Source organism: Dasypus novemcinctus, chromosome 26, assembly GCF_030445035.2.
Source record: "Dasypus novemcinctus isolate mDasNov1 chromosome 26, mDasNov1.1.hap2, whole genome shotgun sequence".
In the NCBI taxonomy this organism is placed as follows: Eukaryota; Metazoa; Chordata; class Mammalia; order Cingulata; family Dasypodidae; genus Dasypus; species Dasypus novemcinctus.
In genome coordinates, this window is record NC_080698.1 from 30,809,935 (window position 1) to 30,828,012 (window position 18,078).

General features: G+C 40.9%; 1 protein-coding gene across 7 annotated transcripts in view; it reads right to left on the minus strand.

Annotated features, from left to right (window-relative positions):
- The window catches only part of FRMD4B (FERM domain containing 4B), a 365,011-nt gene that overhangs the window by 61,628 nt on the left and 285,305 nt on the right, over positions 1-18,078 (minus strand). For all 7 annotated transcript variants that reach the window (XM_058288632.1, XM_058288631.1, XM_058288629.1 and 4 more), the window contains 2 exons: positions 12,027-12,083; positions 11,149-11,171 (listed from right to left, as the gene is read on the minus strand). In XM_058288632.1, the coding sequence (XP_058144615.1) occupies positions 11,149-11,171; positions 12,027-12,083 (80 nt within the window). The remainder of the gene's footprint in view (positions 1-11,148; positions 11,172-12,026; positions 12,084-18,078) is intronic.

An 18,078-nucleotide genomic window follows, 5' to 3' on the forward strand; every position in this document is an offset into this window, starting at 1 on the left:
CCCTTGGGAAGAATACAAGAATCAATGGGGTCCTAATCCTGATTGCAGAATGCTAAACCAAAGCTTTCACCAAACCATGGTAATCCTAGTACTCTCAGACCAGGCTGGTGGTGGATTACTGCCATGGTGAAGAATCTAGTTTAGAACTATCATTTAAAATATTTGGATTAATCTAGGTTAGAACTATCATTTAAAATATTTGGGAATGTATTAATATTTTTTAAATGATTCATTATTTGTCTGAAATTCAGGCTTTACTGGCCACCTTATATTTCTATTTGGTAGATATGGCAACTCTAAGGGTTGATAATAAACTACCCAGGAAAAGAAATTAGGAAGCAGCAGGCCAATTTCCAAGTTGTAAACAGTTTTGGGATTGGTTTGACAGAATGCACAGCCTTGAAACGCTCTCCGATAGCACGCCCAATCCATGGACTTTGGGTCAGACTTTCCTTCTCTCAGCACCCTAGCAAAAAGTACCTCTTGAACAAGAATCTGCTTGAGTTTTGGCAGTCACCGTGTGCTCTCAGCTAGAATTCCTTTGTCATTACATTATTTACGGCCTAACTCGTAACAGGAGAAAATCCTCTGTCCATCTGCACATTTGATGGTGCCCAATTGTCAAAAAAAAATTTTTTTTTAATCTAAAGAATTTCTTAAGCAAAATGAAAATGTGATGAGGGATTTTCCTAAACATTAGCCAGCTCAATGAAGACTCCAATCTCGTCTACTTTGAACTTTCAACTCTTTTAATACCTGGTAGAAGAAATAAAACCAGTAAGCATGACTTAGAGTGGGAAGAAGGCTAACACAAAAATCTGTAAATACTTCAAATGAAAATATTTCACTTATACAAATCTCATTTTAGAAAAAGCACATGTGAAAGAAAAAAAATCAACACAAGCAGTGTTTTCCTACAAAAGAGTGGCAAGCAAAAGAAATCGTCTGGGAATGTCTTCTGGGGTTTTTTTAAGTAAAGAAGTGAAAAGTATTCATGATCAACTTGAAGCTCCAAAGCTCTGTCCCTTCTTCTGCACTTGTGACTGATCACAGAAAAACCAGATTAACCACAATAGCCTTTGAACACAGATGACAAGACTGTGTGTTATGTTAGCACTCTGTGTTCTGAACCACACCAAAAGGGACTGAAATGCCTGTCAGTGAGCGAATGGAGAATTAATCCCCCACAGTGTCATCCTTAGCTCAGGGGGATTCTGGGTGGTTCACACTTCTGGAGTGGAAGTAGTTCACATGCCCTGCTACTTTCTATTTGTAGCAAGTACTAAACATGCAAATGTCTCAGCCAGCCTCTATCTGAAGAGCTCGAGTAGGGCTGAGTAGCATGGGTTGAATGGCCTGGTTTACTCCTGTAGAAAGGGAAGCTGGGAATGCAAAGGAGGCGCTGAGAGCCAGGCGCAGAGGAGGATGCCCCCCACTGTGAGGTTAACAGCCCTTTACACATACATTAACTGTACGGATTTAAACGTTGGGATTTTGGGGGTCTGTTTCTCTTTTGTGTACTTGCATCAAATACTTAAGTTGTGAATGGTGAAAGCCTGACGAACTCTGCCATTAAATGGTTGATCTAGGCCTTAGCTTTCTTTTCTGTGAAATAGAGACCCTACCTTGCAGGGTCATTTGAAAGTTCAAAGGAGATTATCTTCAAAAATGAGCCTTGTTAAGTACTAAGAAGGACCAACAGATAAAGGACCACTTAATTCTATTCAAAATCTCTCTTTTTTACAAAAAACCTAAGGGTTTGAAATATAAAGTGCTAGGCACTGATCTATGCATGTAATCCGGTTGCTTTATGTAATCCCTATAAAAATTCTTTGCCACAGGCACTATTAGCACCCTCCTTTTAAAGACAGAAAAACCGAGACTTAAAGAGGTGCAGATCTTTGGATGAATTGTATGCTTTAATAACGTGTATCAATAAAATTGATTCGTTAAAAAAAAAGGTGTTCAGACCTTCAGAATATCACACAGCTCTTCAGGGTAGAGCTGGGAGTGAAAGAACATGACTTGAGGGTCTGTGCTATTTCAACTCCACTACACTGCCGCCCTCAGCAGGCTCTACACTATCTGGTAGATGGTATCTGGGTCTGGGAGTTCCCCAGATCTTACTGCATTCTTTGCATTTGCATTAGCAGTCCAGTCTGGTAGCTTCCTGTAAGAACGTTTGGATTTACTTTTGAGGATTTTTCAAGTACAAAGGCAGAGAGGAAAGTCAGAGGGCGAGGGTTCAAATCTATGTTCCACCATTAAGTGTGCAACCTTGTCTCCAGGCCACAGTTTCCACAACTGCAGAAGGAGGATCCCAACAACGTCATTCTGAGGGTAAAATGACATAAAGTGTGTCAAAGGGCCTGGGACATCATATTCGATGGTAGAGGAAGCACGTGTTGTGGCTAAGTGAGAGGGAGCCTGGGTTTGAATCCCAGCTTCACCTCTTTAGAGCTGAGTGACTTGGGCAAGTTACTTAATTTCTCTGTGCCTCCGTTAAATGATAAGAATATTACTTGCCCATAGAGTTGATAAAAGAATTAAGTGGCAGGGAGCAGATGTGGTCCAAGTAGTTGGGTGCCTGCCTCCCACATGGGAGGTCCTGGGTTCGGTTTCCTTTGCCTCCTAAAGATAACGAGCAGACACAACAGCAGAGACAAAGAGCAGACAAAATGACCAGAGACAGCAAGCATTCACAGTGAGCAGACAATGAGCAGAGAGATGAGGGAGCCATCTCAGGGAGGGGAGAAAGAATAAAATAAAATTAAAAAAAGAATTAAGCAGCTAAATATCAATGAAGCTCTTAGGAATGAGCCTGGTCCACAGGAAGAACACCTTTATTGGGACTTCTTATGTGCCGGGCACTATTCCAAACCCTTCACATTGTTCATTTTCTCTCTTAATCCTTGCAACACCCCCAGGAGGCAGAGGTTACGTTACTTCCCTTGCCTCAGGCCTGGTGGAGCAAACATTGGAATCAAAGGGGGACCCAAAAGCTTGTTTGCAGAATTCATTGTGCAGCCTCCTTTCTCACAGGACACCTATTTAGACACCTGTAAACTGACTCCTTCTTTTAATAATCCACTCAACATCCAGGCCTTCTCCATGCCTTACAGCTTCAACAGCCAGGACCAGCTATGCAATCTGTGGCGTCTAGTGCAAATCAAAGTGCAGAGCCCTGGGGTCAAAAGTATTATCCAAACTTTCAAGACAGGGACAGAAGAACCAAGCCCTTCTGATCACAGGGCCCTGTACGGTGGCACCGGTCATACCCCCATGACGCTGGCCCTGCCGACAGCTTGCTTTTTCTCTGGTAGGTTTCCACTCTCTTAATTGCTCCTTTCAGCTTGCCCAGCCTCGGGGTCCAGTGCCCCAGGCCAGAATAAGCCTGATCACAAAGGCACATGGCACCCTGTTCCCTTCAGTCCCTGCACACAGGCTGAGAGCTGGCAGGCTCTTGAAGGGGGCTCCCTCGTGCTGGGGAGTCACTGGCTCACTGCTCTGGGGGAAGCAGCCAAAAGATTTACCCCTTGGTTTAGGATATTTCTATTAGATGAAATGGATAGTATTCCATGAATTCTACATTTATTTTGGAAGAGTATGCAGTACTTGAGATTGGGGAGTTGCTATACTAAGCTCTGAGGTTTTTTTTTTAAAGTATAAAGTAACATTAAAAATTTTGGAAAAAGCACTGTATTTACTTGCGGATTAATGAAAACATGCTGATATGAAAAAAAAAGAAGGAAAATTGTAAATGCTTCTATTCCCATCATCCTGAGATAATTGTTAATAAATGACAACAATAGTAATAGCTTTTAGTATTATTAAGAAAATTAGTAATAACTAATTTTTTTGTGACTTACCGTAAACCAGACAGTATGCCTCTAAGGAGGCATTATGTCATATTACCCATAAGTCACCCCTGTTAGAGAAGAACTGTAATTATCTCTATTTACCAATGAATGGGTAGACTAAGTACTTTGAGACCTGGGGATTCTTCTTTAAAAAAAAAATGCATCTCTGCGTAATTAAGGGGACTCCAACATGGAAGCAAATTTACAAGTACCCAGTCTCCATTCTGTGCCAGGAACCCTGCAAGGAGCTTTATCTAGTCAACCCCCAACAAACCTCTTAAAGATAAGGGACCTTAGGCTCAGACAGTTGGAAACTGACTCAAGGTCATGCAACCAGCATGTGAAATGGACTTGTCTCAAAGTCAGGTCTGTCTGATTCGAAAACCTCTGCTTTTTCCCACTGCCTCCTATAAAGAATGTAGAATGATTGATTGTGTCTCAGCAATAAAAGGAAGACTGGAAACCCTGGCTGCTGCCTCGCCGTAGCCCGTGCTTTGCCCCAGAGCTCAGCACACTGTAGGTATTTAATCTACAAGAATGAAGGCGGTTGAGCACTGAGAAAAAGGTGAGGTGTTCGGGACATCAGGGACCGAGTGCTCATTTCCTGCCTTCTCACTCTTAGGCTATCTCTTCAAGTGACTAATATCAGACTCAGGACCACTCCACTGATAGAACCTTAAGGTTGTGAGTCCACTGCCTACTGTCCCTTCGTTACTTCTCTTATCAGGGACAGCAAGGATCCCCAAATGCCTCTTTGCACAGGTTCAAGCTAAAATGGTAGATCTAGATAGTCAGCAAGACCTGGGGACTGTAGATTTTGTCTCATCTGCCTGGTTTCAGCTACAGGTACGTCATTCCTCATTTCATCCACTATACAATGAAGGGGCTCAATGACATGACATTGGGCAGCTCTATCTTAAGAGCAGATGAAAAAATGCCCCAAATATGGGATGAATGAGTCTTTCCCAATTCAGGCTTCTTTAGATAAAATAGGCTCAGAATTGGGTTCATATTTACCCTGCTAAGAAGTAATGCAATTAAAATCGAGGGGAGTAATGAATTTGGAAGGGACTACAAAGAACAGACTACTTATCCTTTAACGACATTTTAATACTGAGCTTTCAGTCAATTATTAAATCCACATTTCACACAGCAAAGTATGTAACAAAGGTCCAGCACGATGCTCTAGACATTAGGGACAAATAAGTGTGGGAAATGCTGCTTTCTCATCTTCTTCTTGGAGATCTGCTGTGCATACAAACTGACCAAAAGCCTTGTAAAGACAACCTGGCTAACTTCAACTATAGTCCCATCTTCTCCATACTTATTGTCCATGAGCCCCTACTGCTGTTGCTGTTGTTTTTTCAAGGTAACAACCCTTAGCTCCTTAAACCTTAATATAACATAAATATAACTCCACACCTACTTTATTAAGCTTGCTTATAAGTGAAGATAAAATTATACAAACCTCATGGGTTGATCAATGAGTCTCTTTGTAAAGCATGTAAAACAGCCTATCAATTTAGATTTTTAAATTTATAGATTTTTAGGAACGTATAATTATAAATATATAAGGTAGCAGTGCACCCAACTGATTCACAACAGAACTTGTCTATACCTTTAACACAAAGCTCTAAATAGGACCAATTCATATGTAAAGAAAAAAAACAGTTTTTTTCCACAAAACTTTTGTTGTTTCATTAAAGACCCAGCCTGGAATCACACAGAAACATTCGGCTTCTGTCAAGTCAGCCTTCTGTTTTCTGCCAACCAGGAAGGTAAGGATTCTAACAAGTTTGTGCCTGAAAATCAAAAAGGAGACTCCTGACAGTGGTAAGGAGTATAAGGCTTGGAGGCCCAGTTCTGCCACTCTTTCACTGTGTAACTGCTGAAAAGCTCAGTTTCCCTATCTATGAAATGGGACAATAATGATGCCTATTGGCACAGGGTTCTGATGAGGTTTTCTCCTTTTCTTCTGCATCCTCCTCCTCTTCTTCCTCCTCTTCCTCCGTGTCAACATCATCATGCCAAAGCACTTTTTAAAAAGGATTATTCATTTTACAGACAAACTGAGGGCCAGTAGGTAAACAACTCACAGCTACACAGCAAGTCCCTGGGCCCGAGCTTGACCCCAAAGTTAAGTGCCAAAGCTCCCGTCTTCATGCTTGCCTCTCAGTTAACAGAGTCAAGTGCTCAGCACAGACCATGGGAACGGCTGTTTTTTTTTAATATTGTAGCTGGTTTTAAGGTCCCTGGAAATGGAATTACATCTTAGAGCTTCAAGTGCTCAAAGGTGTAAGAACTAGGGGATGAAGTACTTGAAAGTCTTTGATTTTTTTTTCTTCTTCAGAAATTACTCTCAGCACATTCAAACAAGTTCCTTTTCCCGTGGGAAACAGCCCCAGGTTTTATAGCAAAGCTGTGAAAGTTGTGAATATTTCCTACTCATTTGAAGCTGGGTGCTAACATACTCTCATTCTGAATTGTAAATTGTAGTCACTCACCTTTTCTTATAAGCAGAAGTGCCCAAACCACAGAGTCACACTTGGTAACTCCCACCTTTAAGGGTCTTTAAAAAAATAATTTGCTTTTACAAACTCATTTGTGGCTGACTAAGTGATAAAGCCGGGCATCCTTGCGAGTCAGGTTTCAGGAATTCCCTGCCTTTTGTCGGTGTTGTGTTACTGGAGTAGCTTGTTATCTTTGCGGCTTAAGGGTTGACTTGGAAAAAATCATTGTCAACTATTTAAAGAAAATGGAAGTCCCCACTCCACTATTTTAACTGACTTTCAGAAAGCAAGGTTTCCTACTGATTATGTCATCTTAAAATATTCTTAAGGAAATGTGGCAGGAAGCAAAATAAGAAGGGAGAGACTTTGTTTTTCAAGGAATTCTAGGAAGAAGAGTGAGCAAAGCTGGAAGGCAAAATAGCATAAGGCTCTGTAGGGAAAGAAGGGAGGATATTAAGAACAGGTATTAAGAAATAAGAACAGTAGAGTATGGGAGATTCATATTTTTAATGCCAGATTAAGGAGGACCTTGAACGCCAGTTGGGTGAAGAGGGGTGGGTGTCTGCATGCAAGGAGAAACTGTTAAAGAGATTTTTGCACAAGCAAACAATGATCAAATCTATGTTTTAGGAAGAAAACTTGCAAAAAGAGCAGGTGGTAGGGTTCAAACGAATCAGAACAGACCTGGGAACTCAGTGGCTTTGTAACGTAATCTCTTTGGGCCTAAAATCTATTAATTTGTTAAATGGAGATGATAACAGAATCTACCTCATTGGACTGTGGTGAGGATTGAATGAAATCAGGCATGGCCATTTTTAACAATGTCTATAGTAAACACTCATTTCTTAGCCCAAACAAACAAACTTCATACATATTTTTATGATGAGGTTGAATGGAGGAGAATGAGGGCTTGGAAAACTAGATTTCTGATATGGAGAATGGAAAAGAGGGAGCATCTGATGATAGAAAAAAGAAGAGTTCTGGTAATGAGAATTGAAAAGAGGAAGCATACAATGATGGAAAGAGAAAGGGGGAAATTCTTAGGGATGATTCTAGAGAATGGGGATTTAATTCAGGGGCGACAGTGGAAGAGGAGTTGTCAGGAGGCTGGAAGGCTGGTGAGTTCAGCCTTAGGAAAGCTAAATTTTAGAAAGAAGGGGTTGTTCACTAGGAATGACCAAAGCAACCTATAGAATTAGTGTTAAGCCACTGTTTTAATTGAGAAACAAAACAACAACAACACATTCCCTGGTCTTGGAAGGTGTTTGGGGGCATTTTTTGGCATGAATGTTTAAGCCTCTGTGAGAAAACTCAGTGAAGGACTAAAAGCCAAGAGCAGCAGCCACTGACAAGGAAACCAAAGGAAAAGTTTAATATGAAATTGCCATGAGGTAGCCCTTGATGGAAAGTCAAATTCCCTGGAAGGAAGGGCCCATGACATATTTATCTTTGCATCCTTAGTGCCTAGACTGGTGCTGACACATCTTAGGCATTCATTAGGTGCTTATTGGTTAAAGCAATGACTGTCCTATAATTTAAATTTAGCAAATATCAAGAATGCATGGATTCCATTTCAGCATTCTCCCTTAAGGAATTTCCTTTTGCTTAAAAATGCCCTTCCCACCTAAGAAACTTCACTCGAAAAAATAATCACAAATAACAACAATACCAAATACACAAAGATGTTCATCACAGCATTATTTACACCATCAAAAAATGGGAAATAGGGAAACGGACTTTGGCCCAGTGGTTAGGGCGTCCGTCTACCACACGGGAGGTCCGCGGTTCAAACCCCGGGCCCCCTTGACCCGTGTGGAGCTGGTCCATGCGCAGCGCTGATCCGCGCAAGGAGTGCCCTGCCACACAGGGGTGTCCCCCACGTAGGGGAGCTCCACGCGCAAGGAGTGCGCCCGTAAGGAAAGCAAGGAGTGCGCCCGTAAGGAAAGCCGCCCAGTGGGAAAGAAAGTGCAGCCTGCCCAGGAAAAGGCGCCACCCACACTTCCCGTGCCACTGACAACAACAGAAGCGGACAAAGAACCAAGACGCAGCAAAAAGACACAGAAAACAGACAACCGGGGGAGGGGAGGGGAATTAAATAAACAGAAATAAATCTTTAAAAAAAAAAAAAGGGAAATAGTTAACATTTATAATAACAGGGATGTGATAAATGGTGGTCACCATTTGATGGGAAATTAAAATAGTCATTGCCAGAACTGTTCTAATCACATTACAAATATTAATTCATTTAATTCTCATATCAATCCTATGGGGATGTATACTGTTATTATTTTACAGATGAGGAAACTGAGCCTCAGAGAGTTTAATTTGTTCAAGATTACAGAGATAATAAGTAGCAGACTTGGGATTTGAATCAGTTCATCTGGTTCTAGAGTCTTCGAGCTAACTACTGTATACAACTTTGCCCCATGGTGTTTCATTTCACCTGGTTTTCTTAAATTAGTTTTATAACAGACTTTGGAGGAAAAAAGAATCCTCTCTGTTCAGGAGGAAAAGAGGACAGATGGGGACAGAATGGTAGCAAGAAACCCAAATTCTGCTTGAAAATAAGCCTGATGACAAAAGTGCTTATTTCTCATCATTTCTTTCTCTGCCATGAGCAAGAACTAATGCAAGAACAAAGTCCTTCCATATCATTAATCTTCTCAAAATTGCCCTGCAAATGTGCTGCTTTCATTAACCCCAATTTGCAGATGAGTAAATCAAGGCTCAGGAAGGATAAATGCCTTAGTCAAGGTCACGCCACTTGTTTGTCTGATTCCCAACCCCACGTTCTTTCTACCACTCAGCATGGTTTGGACAATTTCAAAACACTGTCCTCCACTTCAGTCAAGTGGTCACTCAGGAAACTACCTGGAACAAGCTGAAGATAAGGAAAAGAATTGGATTAGGCTTGGCCAGACTAACTCACCAACCTTAGAGACCTAAAGACTAAAATGTCTGGGCTACCAAATGAAAGCTACCCCTATCCTCACCCCATGCCCCCCCCCTTTTTTTTTTAAAGATTTTAAACCATTTATCTAAAGAAAACCGACAGTCTGAAAGTTTCCAGGGGCTTTTTAAAGAAAAACAAACTTAAGCAGATTAGAAAGACACTTACATATAAACAGGTAATTACAAACCAAGCCAAAATAGCCACAGGATCTTCCAGAATAATCAGAATTGTCCCCTTTTAAGCCTTCTGCAGGCAAGGAATCTTCCCTAAATCAGGTTTGTGAAATTAACCTCTTTCTTCTTTGCCCCAACACATTATATCTTTCTCAGGCCCATTTTATTCCTCTAGGATTCTCTAGAGGCAGCCAGGAGATACGATAGGACGGACAATATTGACCTTACAATAAATAATAATAGCCTGAGTGTAGAGAGAGCGTGCTACACACCAGATATTACCTTGGGCAAGGCTTGCATACATTTCATTCTCACAACAGGCCTATCAGGTAAGAACCATTTTACTGGTGAGGAAACTGAGGCTCAAAGGGTGTCAAGTCTCATGCTTGATTGATGGCCCACTGACAGAAAGTGGAGGAGGGAGAATTAGCAACCCGCAGACTGCAGAGAGCTTCCTGCTCTGAAGCCCTCATTTGTAAATCTACTTCAGACCCACCCCCGTAAATGATGGCATTCCTCGAATATCTGATCTTCCCAAGAACCAACAGCTCCCCCGGGAAACACAGAGCAGGCAGGTCTTGTTTGTTAATGCTCTATGAACTAATTTATCTTTTTTTTTTCCCTCCCTGACATCTTTCTCCTTTTAATTTTTAAAGAAACTGATGTTGATTTCCACAATCCCTTCAAAGGTGCATTCCCTAACCTTACTTTTTTTCCTTATTCTCACAAAACAGAACTAATGGGGGAATGTGCTGAGTGGATAATGGTGTGTTCTGGGAGACCCAGGACCAGTCTACCCAGCTGAATGGGCACAGGAAGGCAGTGTTTAGAGATTCTGAAGTGAGTATTCCTCATCACTGACTGGCAGCTGTCCAGCTCGGAAGGCATTGTGTCGTTATCTGGCAGTTAAGGAACACACCATTCAAAGGCCCCGCTGGGGCTGAGGACTAGGTGATCTGTAAATAATCTATGGGTAAAAGTTTACCAGGAGTGGAACATTAACGTGTCAGAGGCGAGGCTTCTGAATGGGTGGTTGCCCTGCGAGCTGTTTCTAATGGGAGGCCTGGTCTCTGCCTCTAGCCGTTTCTATTTCTCCAAATACAACTATTGCATTTAAAGTACCGAGCTGAGCAGGTAGAGTGAATTCAAATGTAAACAGTCTCCGGTAATGTCTCAGCGGCCACAATACAACTGTCAGGTCAAGTGTATGAAGAGGGAGGCCCCTTCAGGGCAGCTGCTGCAAGAAAGCCTGGTTAATCCCTTAACCAAGCAGCCGAAGGATTTCATTTTAACGTGCATACATTTAATGCTACAAACACAGGATTATTATAAGTCCAGAAAACGTCAGCACTGGCTACCAAAGCTTTTTATAGAAATTTCTTCATCTTGCTAACAGATGACATAAACTAGAACTTTAGAAAGCTTCTGATTGCGATTCATTGTCACTCTGGCTTGAAAAATGGCCAGAAAGCTTCATTCCCAGATTCATTCACAGAAAGAATAGGTCTCTATTTGAAGGTGGCCGAGATCTCAGTCTCCTGCCCTGAGATCCTGCTTTCTTTGCTTTCGCACTCATTGTTATTTAAAATAACAGCATGAAATGATTTAGCTAGGGTTATTTTGCACAGTACCATCAGAAAAGGAGCCATTACCTGGTATAATCCCCCTTGGCTTCCTGAAATAAAAAACAAAAAACAAAGATAGATGATCAATATGTATTTATGTAGAACTAAATGAGTTTTACTCTTGATCATTTTTCCTCCTAAAGTTTCTGAGCTTTTTTGCTTGTTTTGTTCTGTATTTTTGAAAAGTGAACATGCTTTCACATAAGCAACAGTCTCCCCGTGCCATGGAGAAAAATTGGCATTGATCAGAAGAAGCTAGTACCATGAAATAGTTCTTATTCCTAATGGTAGCGATAAATACCTCTGAAAAATCACAGCTAATTACGTCTCCTTTTAGTTTTCAAAGGTCACGTGACACATGATTTTCTATTCAAGTGGGGCACTTTTTAGACTGGACTTAGACTTTGTTAACCACGACACTTAAATCAACACATACTATTTGTTTTCTGTTTACTTTTAAAACCAGCATGGAAACAGCCTTTTTCACCTACCAGTGTCTAAGAATTAAAGGGCTCTTTTATTCAACCTAAGAAAATGCATACAAAAGTTACTAAACTTAAATGAAAATTACAGCTGTTTTAACAACTGCTGCCTCCAAAATTCAATGCAGAGGCTCTTTCCCAGGAATACATTCTTCACTCTCTTTTTCTCCTTTTTTCTTTTTTTTTCCCTCAGAGCACTCTACATTTTATTTTTCTTTGAGATACACAACATCACAATATCACACTATAGTTAATGTGAACTACCTGAAAACAGAAAATGGTGGCTCACAGTTTTCACTGGCAAACAACCAACTGGCTTAACAAGCCATCAGCCACTGACCCATGCACAAATTTCAGAGTTGTGAGCAGTTAAGAGAAAACAACCAACACAAAGTAGGTAAGCGGCAGTTTATAAATTCTTACCTGTAAAACGAGTGCTGCTAACTTGAAGATGGTTTCGCTGTCTACTTCTATTTGCCCCTGTAGGTGGAAAAGGAAAGCATCACTGAACACAGTGTTGTCCTAGGTTGTAGCAAATGGCTGTGGAGTTGGGGAAACTGTCACAGCTTGGCACCTCCAGTTTACGATCAAATGCAGATCATACCATTGCAGGGGAGAGGCAGGGGTGGAGAGACGCAGTGAGTGTTGGAGTGTTAAGGGGATGCCACATTGCAGTTTATGTCTGTGTGTTTTAATTAGCTTGGGGGAATTTTGATTAGGGAGTGGTATGAATGACTTTGAAGTTGAAAATTCAGATGACTTCTAAATAAGTAATTTTTATCTCTGCACATTTATTTTTAAAACCTGCAGATTTCCTAGATAAGTGTTTTCCTGAGAGATTTTTTTCTGTTTTGTTATGGTTATTTCAGCATACCCACAAGACAAATATTATTAAAAATATAAATTCACTTGTGTCAAGGACACATTATTGAATTAATATTTTTATCATTAAGGCTAATAAGTGGAGCTTTAAAAATCACTTATAGCAAATGTTCAGCACACTAAAATTCTTTTGCTTTATATTGAAGTAGGATGAATTCTAATGATCATTTTTTTCCATCATTTTACTTTTCATCCTTCAAATTCCCAAAGAAAAATAGGTGTTCCCAGCCTTAGTTAACAGGAATAATTTTTCAGAAACCTGGTAGCCTAAGTGTGTGTGTTGTTTATATAGTTCAGTATCAAAAATACTTGCATCAAGTGTGGTGACATAGTAAATACATTACTACATTACTTAATATTGCAACAATGAGTAGTATAGAGGGATCTTTATAGAAAAAAAGTATTTTTGTTGTACGTTAGTTGTAAGCATTAATAACTTCAAAACCAATTCCACGTAACTCCCTCCTTGCCTAAGTCCTGTGTAATTTGTCCTTGAAAGGGAAGAGTGTTTATGAATATGGAACTCATGGTCTTGCAAATTACTCCATCTCGCTTCTACCTGTTGAATATAAGCTGGAGAGTTTCCTAGTTATCCCAAGTGCAAGAGTAATTAAGTAATTCAAAGTAAATGTAACTCCTACACTCAACAAACAATTAAAAAATGGGGGAAACAGATTTGGCTCAACTGTTGGGCAACCACTTACCATATGGGAGGTCCAGGGTTCAAACCCAGGGCCTCCTGGCCCATGTGGTGAGCTGGCCCATGCACAGTGCTCATGTGTCCAAAGACTGCTGTGCCACATAGGGGTGTTCCCCACATAGGGGAGGCCCACGTGCAAGGAGTGCGCCCTGCAATGAGAGCCGCCCTGCGCAAGAAAAGTGCAGCCTACCCAGGAATGGCCCCACACACATGGAGAACTGACGCAGCAAGATAATGCAACAGAAAGAGACACAGATTCCTGGTGCTGCTGACAAGAATGCAAGCAGACACAGAAGAATACACAGTGAATGGACACAGAGCAGACAACGGCAGTGGAGGGGACAGGGAAGGGGAGAGAGATTAAAAAGAATGTGTAAGGACTTAAAAAGATGATTCTCTGGAGACGATGCTCAATATCACTAGCCATTAGGGAAATGCAAATCGAAACCACAATGAGGTATCACTTCATACCCACCAAGATGGCTTAAAAGAATGAAAAATAACAAGTGTTGGTGGGGATGCAGAGAAATAGAAACATTCACATGTAATTGGTGGGAATGTAAGATATTGTGGCCTCTATGGAAAACAGTTTGGCGGTACCTCAGAAATTAAAGTATAAAATTACCATATGAATGGGCAATCACACTTTTAGGTATTACTCAAAAGAACAGAAAGCAGGGACTCAGACGGTTATCTGTACATCAACATTGTTCACAATAGCCAAGAGGTGGAAGCAACCTAAGTGTCCATCAATGGATGAATAGATAAACAAAATGTAGTATATATACACAGTGGAATATTGCTAAGCATTGAAAAGGAATGAAGCTCTGGTACATGCTGCTACATGGATGAGACTTGAAGACATCCTGTTGCGTGAAATAAGCCAGACACAAAAGGACAAATATGATCTCACTTACATGAAATAAGCATAATATGCAAATTTATAGAGACAGAAATTAGATTACAGGCAGGGCTGAGGTGCAGAATGGGGAGTTAATGTTTAATGGGTCTAGAGTTTTTATTTGTTGTGAGGGAAAAGTTTTGTTATGGATGATAGGTTGAATTATATTTCCCAGTTTAGATGCTTTTTTAGGCTTAATCCATAACTCTGTGGGTGTGAACCCCCTGTAAACAGGACCTTTTGAACGTGTGATTTTCAGTTAAGGTTGGGGGAACACACCAAATGGGTCTTAATCAGAGTTATTAGAAACCTTATAAGGAGTGAGAAGTGGGAAGTCAGCAGGGACTCGGAAAAGAAAAGAGGGCATCCCCTGGGATGGGAAAGCCAAAGAACCCCGAGGATGGCCTGTGGCCAGCACCTGAACACTAGCATCTTTGGAAAGAAAGCTAGCCTTGCCAACACCTGGATTTGGACTTGCTCAAACCTCAAAACCACGAGCCAATAAATTCCTATTGTTTAAGTCAACACATTGTGATATTTGTGATTGCAGCTCTGGCAAACTAAGACAGATAGTGGTGATGACGGCACCACACTGTGAATGTAATTAATACCACTAAACTGTATACTTGAAAGAGGTGACAATGGGAAATGTTATACCGTATAGATGTTTCTACACTAAAGATTAAATAAAAAGTAAACGGGGAAGTGGATGTGGCTCAAGCGATTAGGCTCCCGTGTACCATACAGGAGGTCCAGGGTTCGATTCCCAGGTCCTCCTGGTGAAGGTGAGCTGGCCTGTGTGGTGAGCTGGACCATGTGGAGTGCTGACCTGCGTGGAGTGCTGGTCCGTGCAGGAGTGCTGGCCCGTGCGGAGAGCTGGCGCAGCAAGATGATGCACAAAAAGAGACACAGAGGAGAGACAATAAGAGATGCAGCAGACCAAGAAGCTGAGGTGGCACAAGAGATTGAGTGCCTCTGTCCCACTCTGGAAGGTCCCAGGATTGATTGCTGGTGCTGCCTAAAGAGAAAACAAGCAGACAGCCAGTGCAAAACAATGGGGGAAGTGGGTGTGTGTGCGTGGGGGTAAATAAATATATAAATCATAAAAAAAAAAAGTCAGTGTACTCTAGGTTGCTTTACAGGTGTGATTATACTCAGTGAAGATTTTGGAAAGTATTATACATTTCACTCAGGTTTCCAAGTGATATGATTGGGCTTCTCAAAAAAACCTATAATAATAATTTCTGAAAATCATAAAATAAAGTAAACCAACAAAAAACCCAGGGCAGAACAATGTCGGCAGTGATAATTATTCATGTTTCTTTTGCATTATAAAATGAAAACAAATTAATTTTATTTTCTAATGTAAAGGCATCCCTTCTGAAACCTGAGGCAGAGGATCTGCCTTAAACTTTGTTTTTGCTTCAAGGGCTGACAGGCCTAGAGCTTTGGAATTTAAAACTCACCTATAATCTCTAGAAACAGATTATAAAATCAAAGAGAAGCCAGCTTGATTTTAGGAATCAATTGCCCTCTGTCTTTCAGGCAAGAGACAGTAGTTTTCTAATCTGGTAAAAGATGATGAAGTGGTTAATCCAACAGGTGAGGTGGGTGTTGATCAAGATTAAATTTTAAAAAGGTTAAATTCCTTAAGTTCAAAGAAAAAGCAACTCATGGATGGGGAAGGGGGCTAAATGGGGAACTCAAAAACACCTTTCAGGCCTGAACTCAAATGTTAAAAGTCAAATGAGGGAAGTGGATGTGGCTCAACTGATAGAGCATCTGTCTACCATATGGAGGGTCCAGGGTTCAGTCCCCAGGGCCTCCTGACCCATGTTGTAAGCTGGCCCATGCACAGTGCTGCCGCATGCAAGGAGTGCCGTGCTATGCAGGGGCACCCCCGTGTAGGGTGCCCCATGCACAAGGAGCGCACCCCACGAGGAGAGCTACCCTGTGTGAAAAAAGTGCAGTTTGCCCAGGAATGGCACCCACACACGGAGAGCTGATGTAGCAAGATGATGCAACAAAAAAGAGACGCATTTTCCCAATGCCCCTGGATAATGCAAATGGACACAGAAGAACACACAGCGGATGGACACAGAGAGCAGACAACGGGGGGAAAGGGGAGAGAATTAAATAAATTAAATAAATCTTTAAAAAAAAAGTCAAATGTGTTGTCTTAAAGTCTTAGCTTTTAAGTTTTAAAAAATGTGTTATCAGGATAGAATTACAAGTGAAAAAAATAATGAAAATTACTGTCAGTCCTCTGCCCATAACCCCTTTGCCTCACTCGAACCTTAGATGAGTCATCTGAACAGTATTTTAGACGCCACTTTTCAATTTAGTAAATGGAAGTTCAACAGCCAGATAAAAAAGACCTAAAGCAGATACTGGTATCAAAGCTGCCAAATAATTCTCTACTTAGAAGGTCATTAAATATTTAAAAAATGCTGAAAGGAGGAACTGTGTGAAAGGTACCAGACTCAGGCCGCTTTGGAAGGATAGGGGAGGAGCTACACAAATCACCGGCAGGGATTTTGTCTCTACAAGTGGCTCCAACACAATTCTGGTGGAGTAAAGTGATTTTGAGGTGGAGGGGTGGGGCCCAGGGAGAGAGGAGAAAATATTGTTTCTTTTATGACCCTCAGCCCCCACCTTAGCTTCTGGTTAACAACCACTGTTCTAGAAATCCAAGACAACATATTTTGAATTCTAATACTGATTGCCAACTTGACTTGTACATGGAGTTCACTAAACAATGGGTCAACCAAGAATAACACCATTTGCCCAGTTTGTCACAATTTTATGCAGTGAAATTTAAAGACTTATAGAGAATTCCAGAAGTGCATGCCTGAAGAGTAGAAGTTCTTTAGAAACTGCAGGCTGCTCTAGGATGGAACATGTCTTCGACTTACAACCATGGCAACAGAGGTAACTTTATAGGTACTGAGCAAGCTAACACCTGAGCGGGGTATCTCCTCAAAGAGCAAGGTAACAGGATCCTTGTGTGGGTTTCCACCACTGTCAAGGAGAAATAAAGAAAACCAGAGACGTGAGTCAGAAGATGTGGCTGAATGCACAAAGGTAATACAAAACAGTATCAAGTCCCTGTGCTACACTCTCATGTCTAATTTAGCTGGATTATGAATTCAGGCAGGAGGTTACTGGGTTCAGCCTCCACAATGGACATTTTATTTTTGTCCTGGGCTTGTTGGCTTAGTTGACTAAGACACCATGCAAAGGAGATGAATTTTAGGTTTGATTCTCAAGAAGGAGAATAGAATAAAAGAAACTTAGACTTTGAGAGGTACTTGAGTGAAAATATGACTTCTTTTCCTTTGTAGATGATGACATTGTGGATCAGGAAGATGAAGTGTATTGCACAATCATATAGCTACATAATAGCAGGTGGTTATTCTGGACTCCACGTCCAATGCTCTTTTTCACTCTACCACGAACTAGTTAACTTTCTATGACTCCACGTCCAAAGGCGTGTTTTTTGGGGAAAACTAGGCTCAGGCAAGACTGCAGAAAAACGACTTCAAATGCCACCTCCACTGTTGGTGGGATTGTATTATCATCATCAAATTTACACTCTCATAGAAGAACTGGAAAATTATTTCTAAGATTCATCCTGCAAGGTTGTACTGCTGGGAAACTTCATCTGCACCATAGCAGTTGACATTGGTAACTATGCCACAGATACTTAGGATTTAGAACCACTTGGCACACTATTGGGAGAAATCAATTTGTTTCCAAATCTGTTACTAATTATCTATTTTAAATCTATTGCTAATCTCTTATGGATATAAAAAATTAACTTAAGAGTGACATTAAATAAATGTAGAATGAATTGAAGAAAACTCACATTTTGCCCACATCATACTACTCATTGGTTCAAGCAATATGTAAATTCACCAATAAATGAAACTATTAGGTGAAAGTTTGATGAGACTCGACAGGATATTTACATAATCTCAATGTATCTCCCC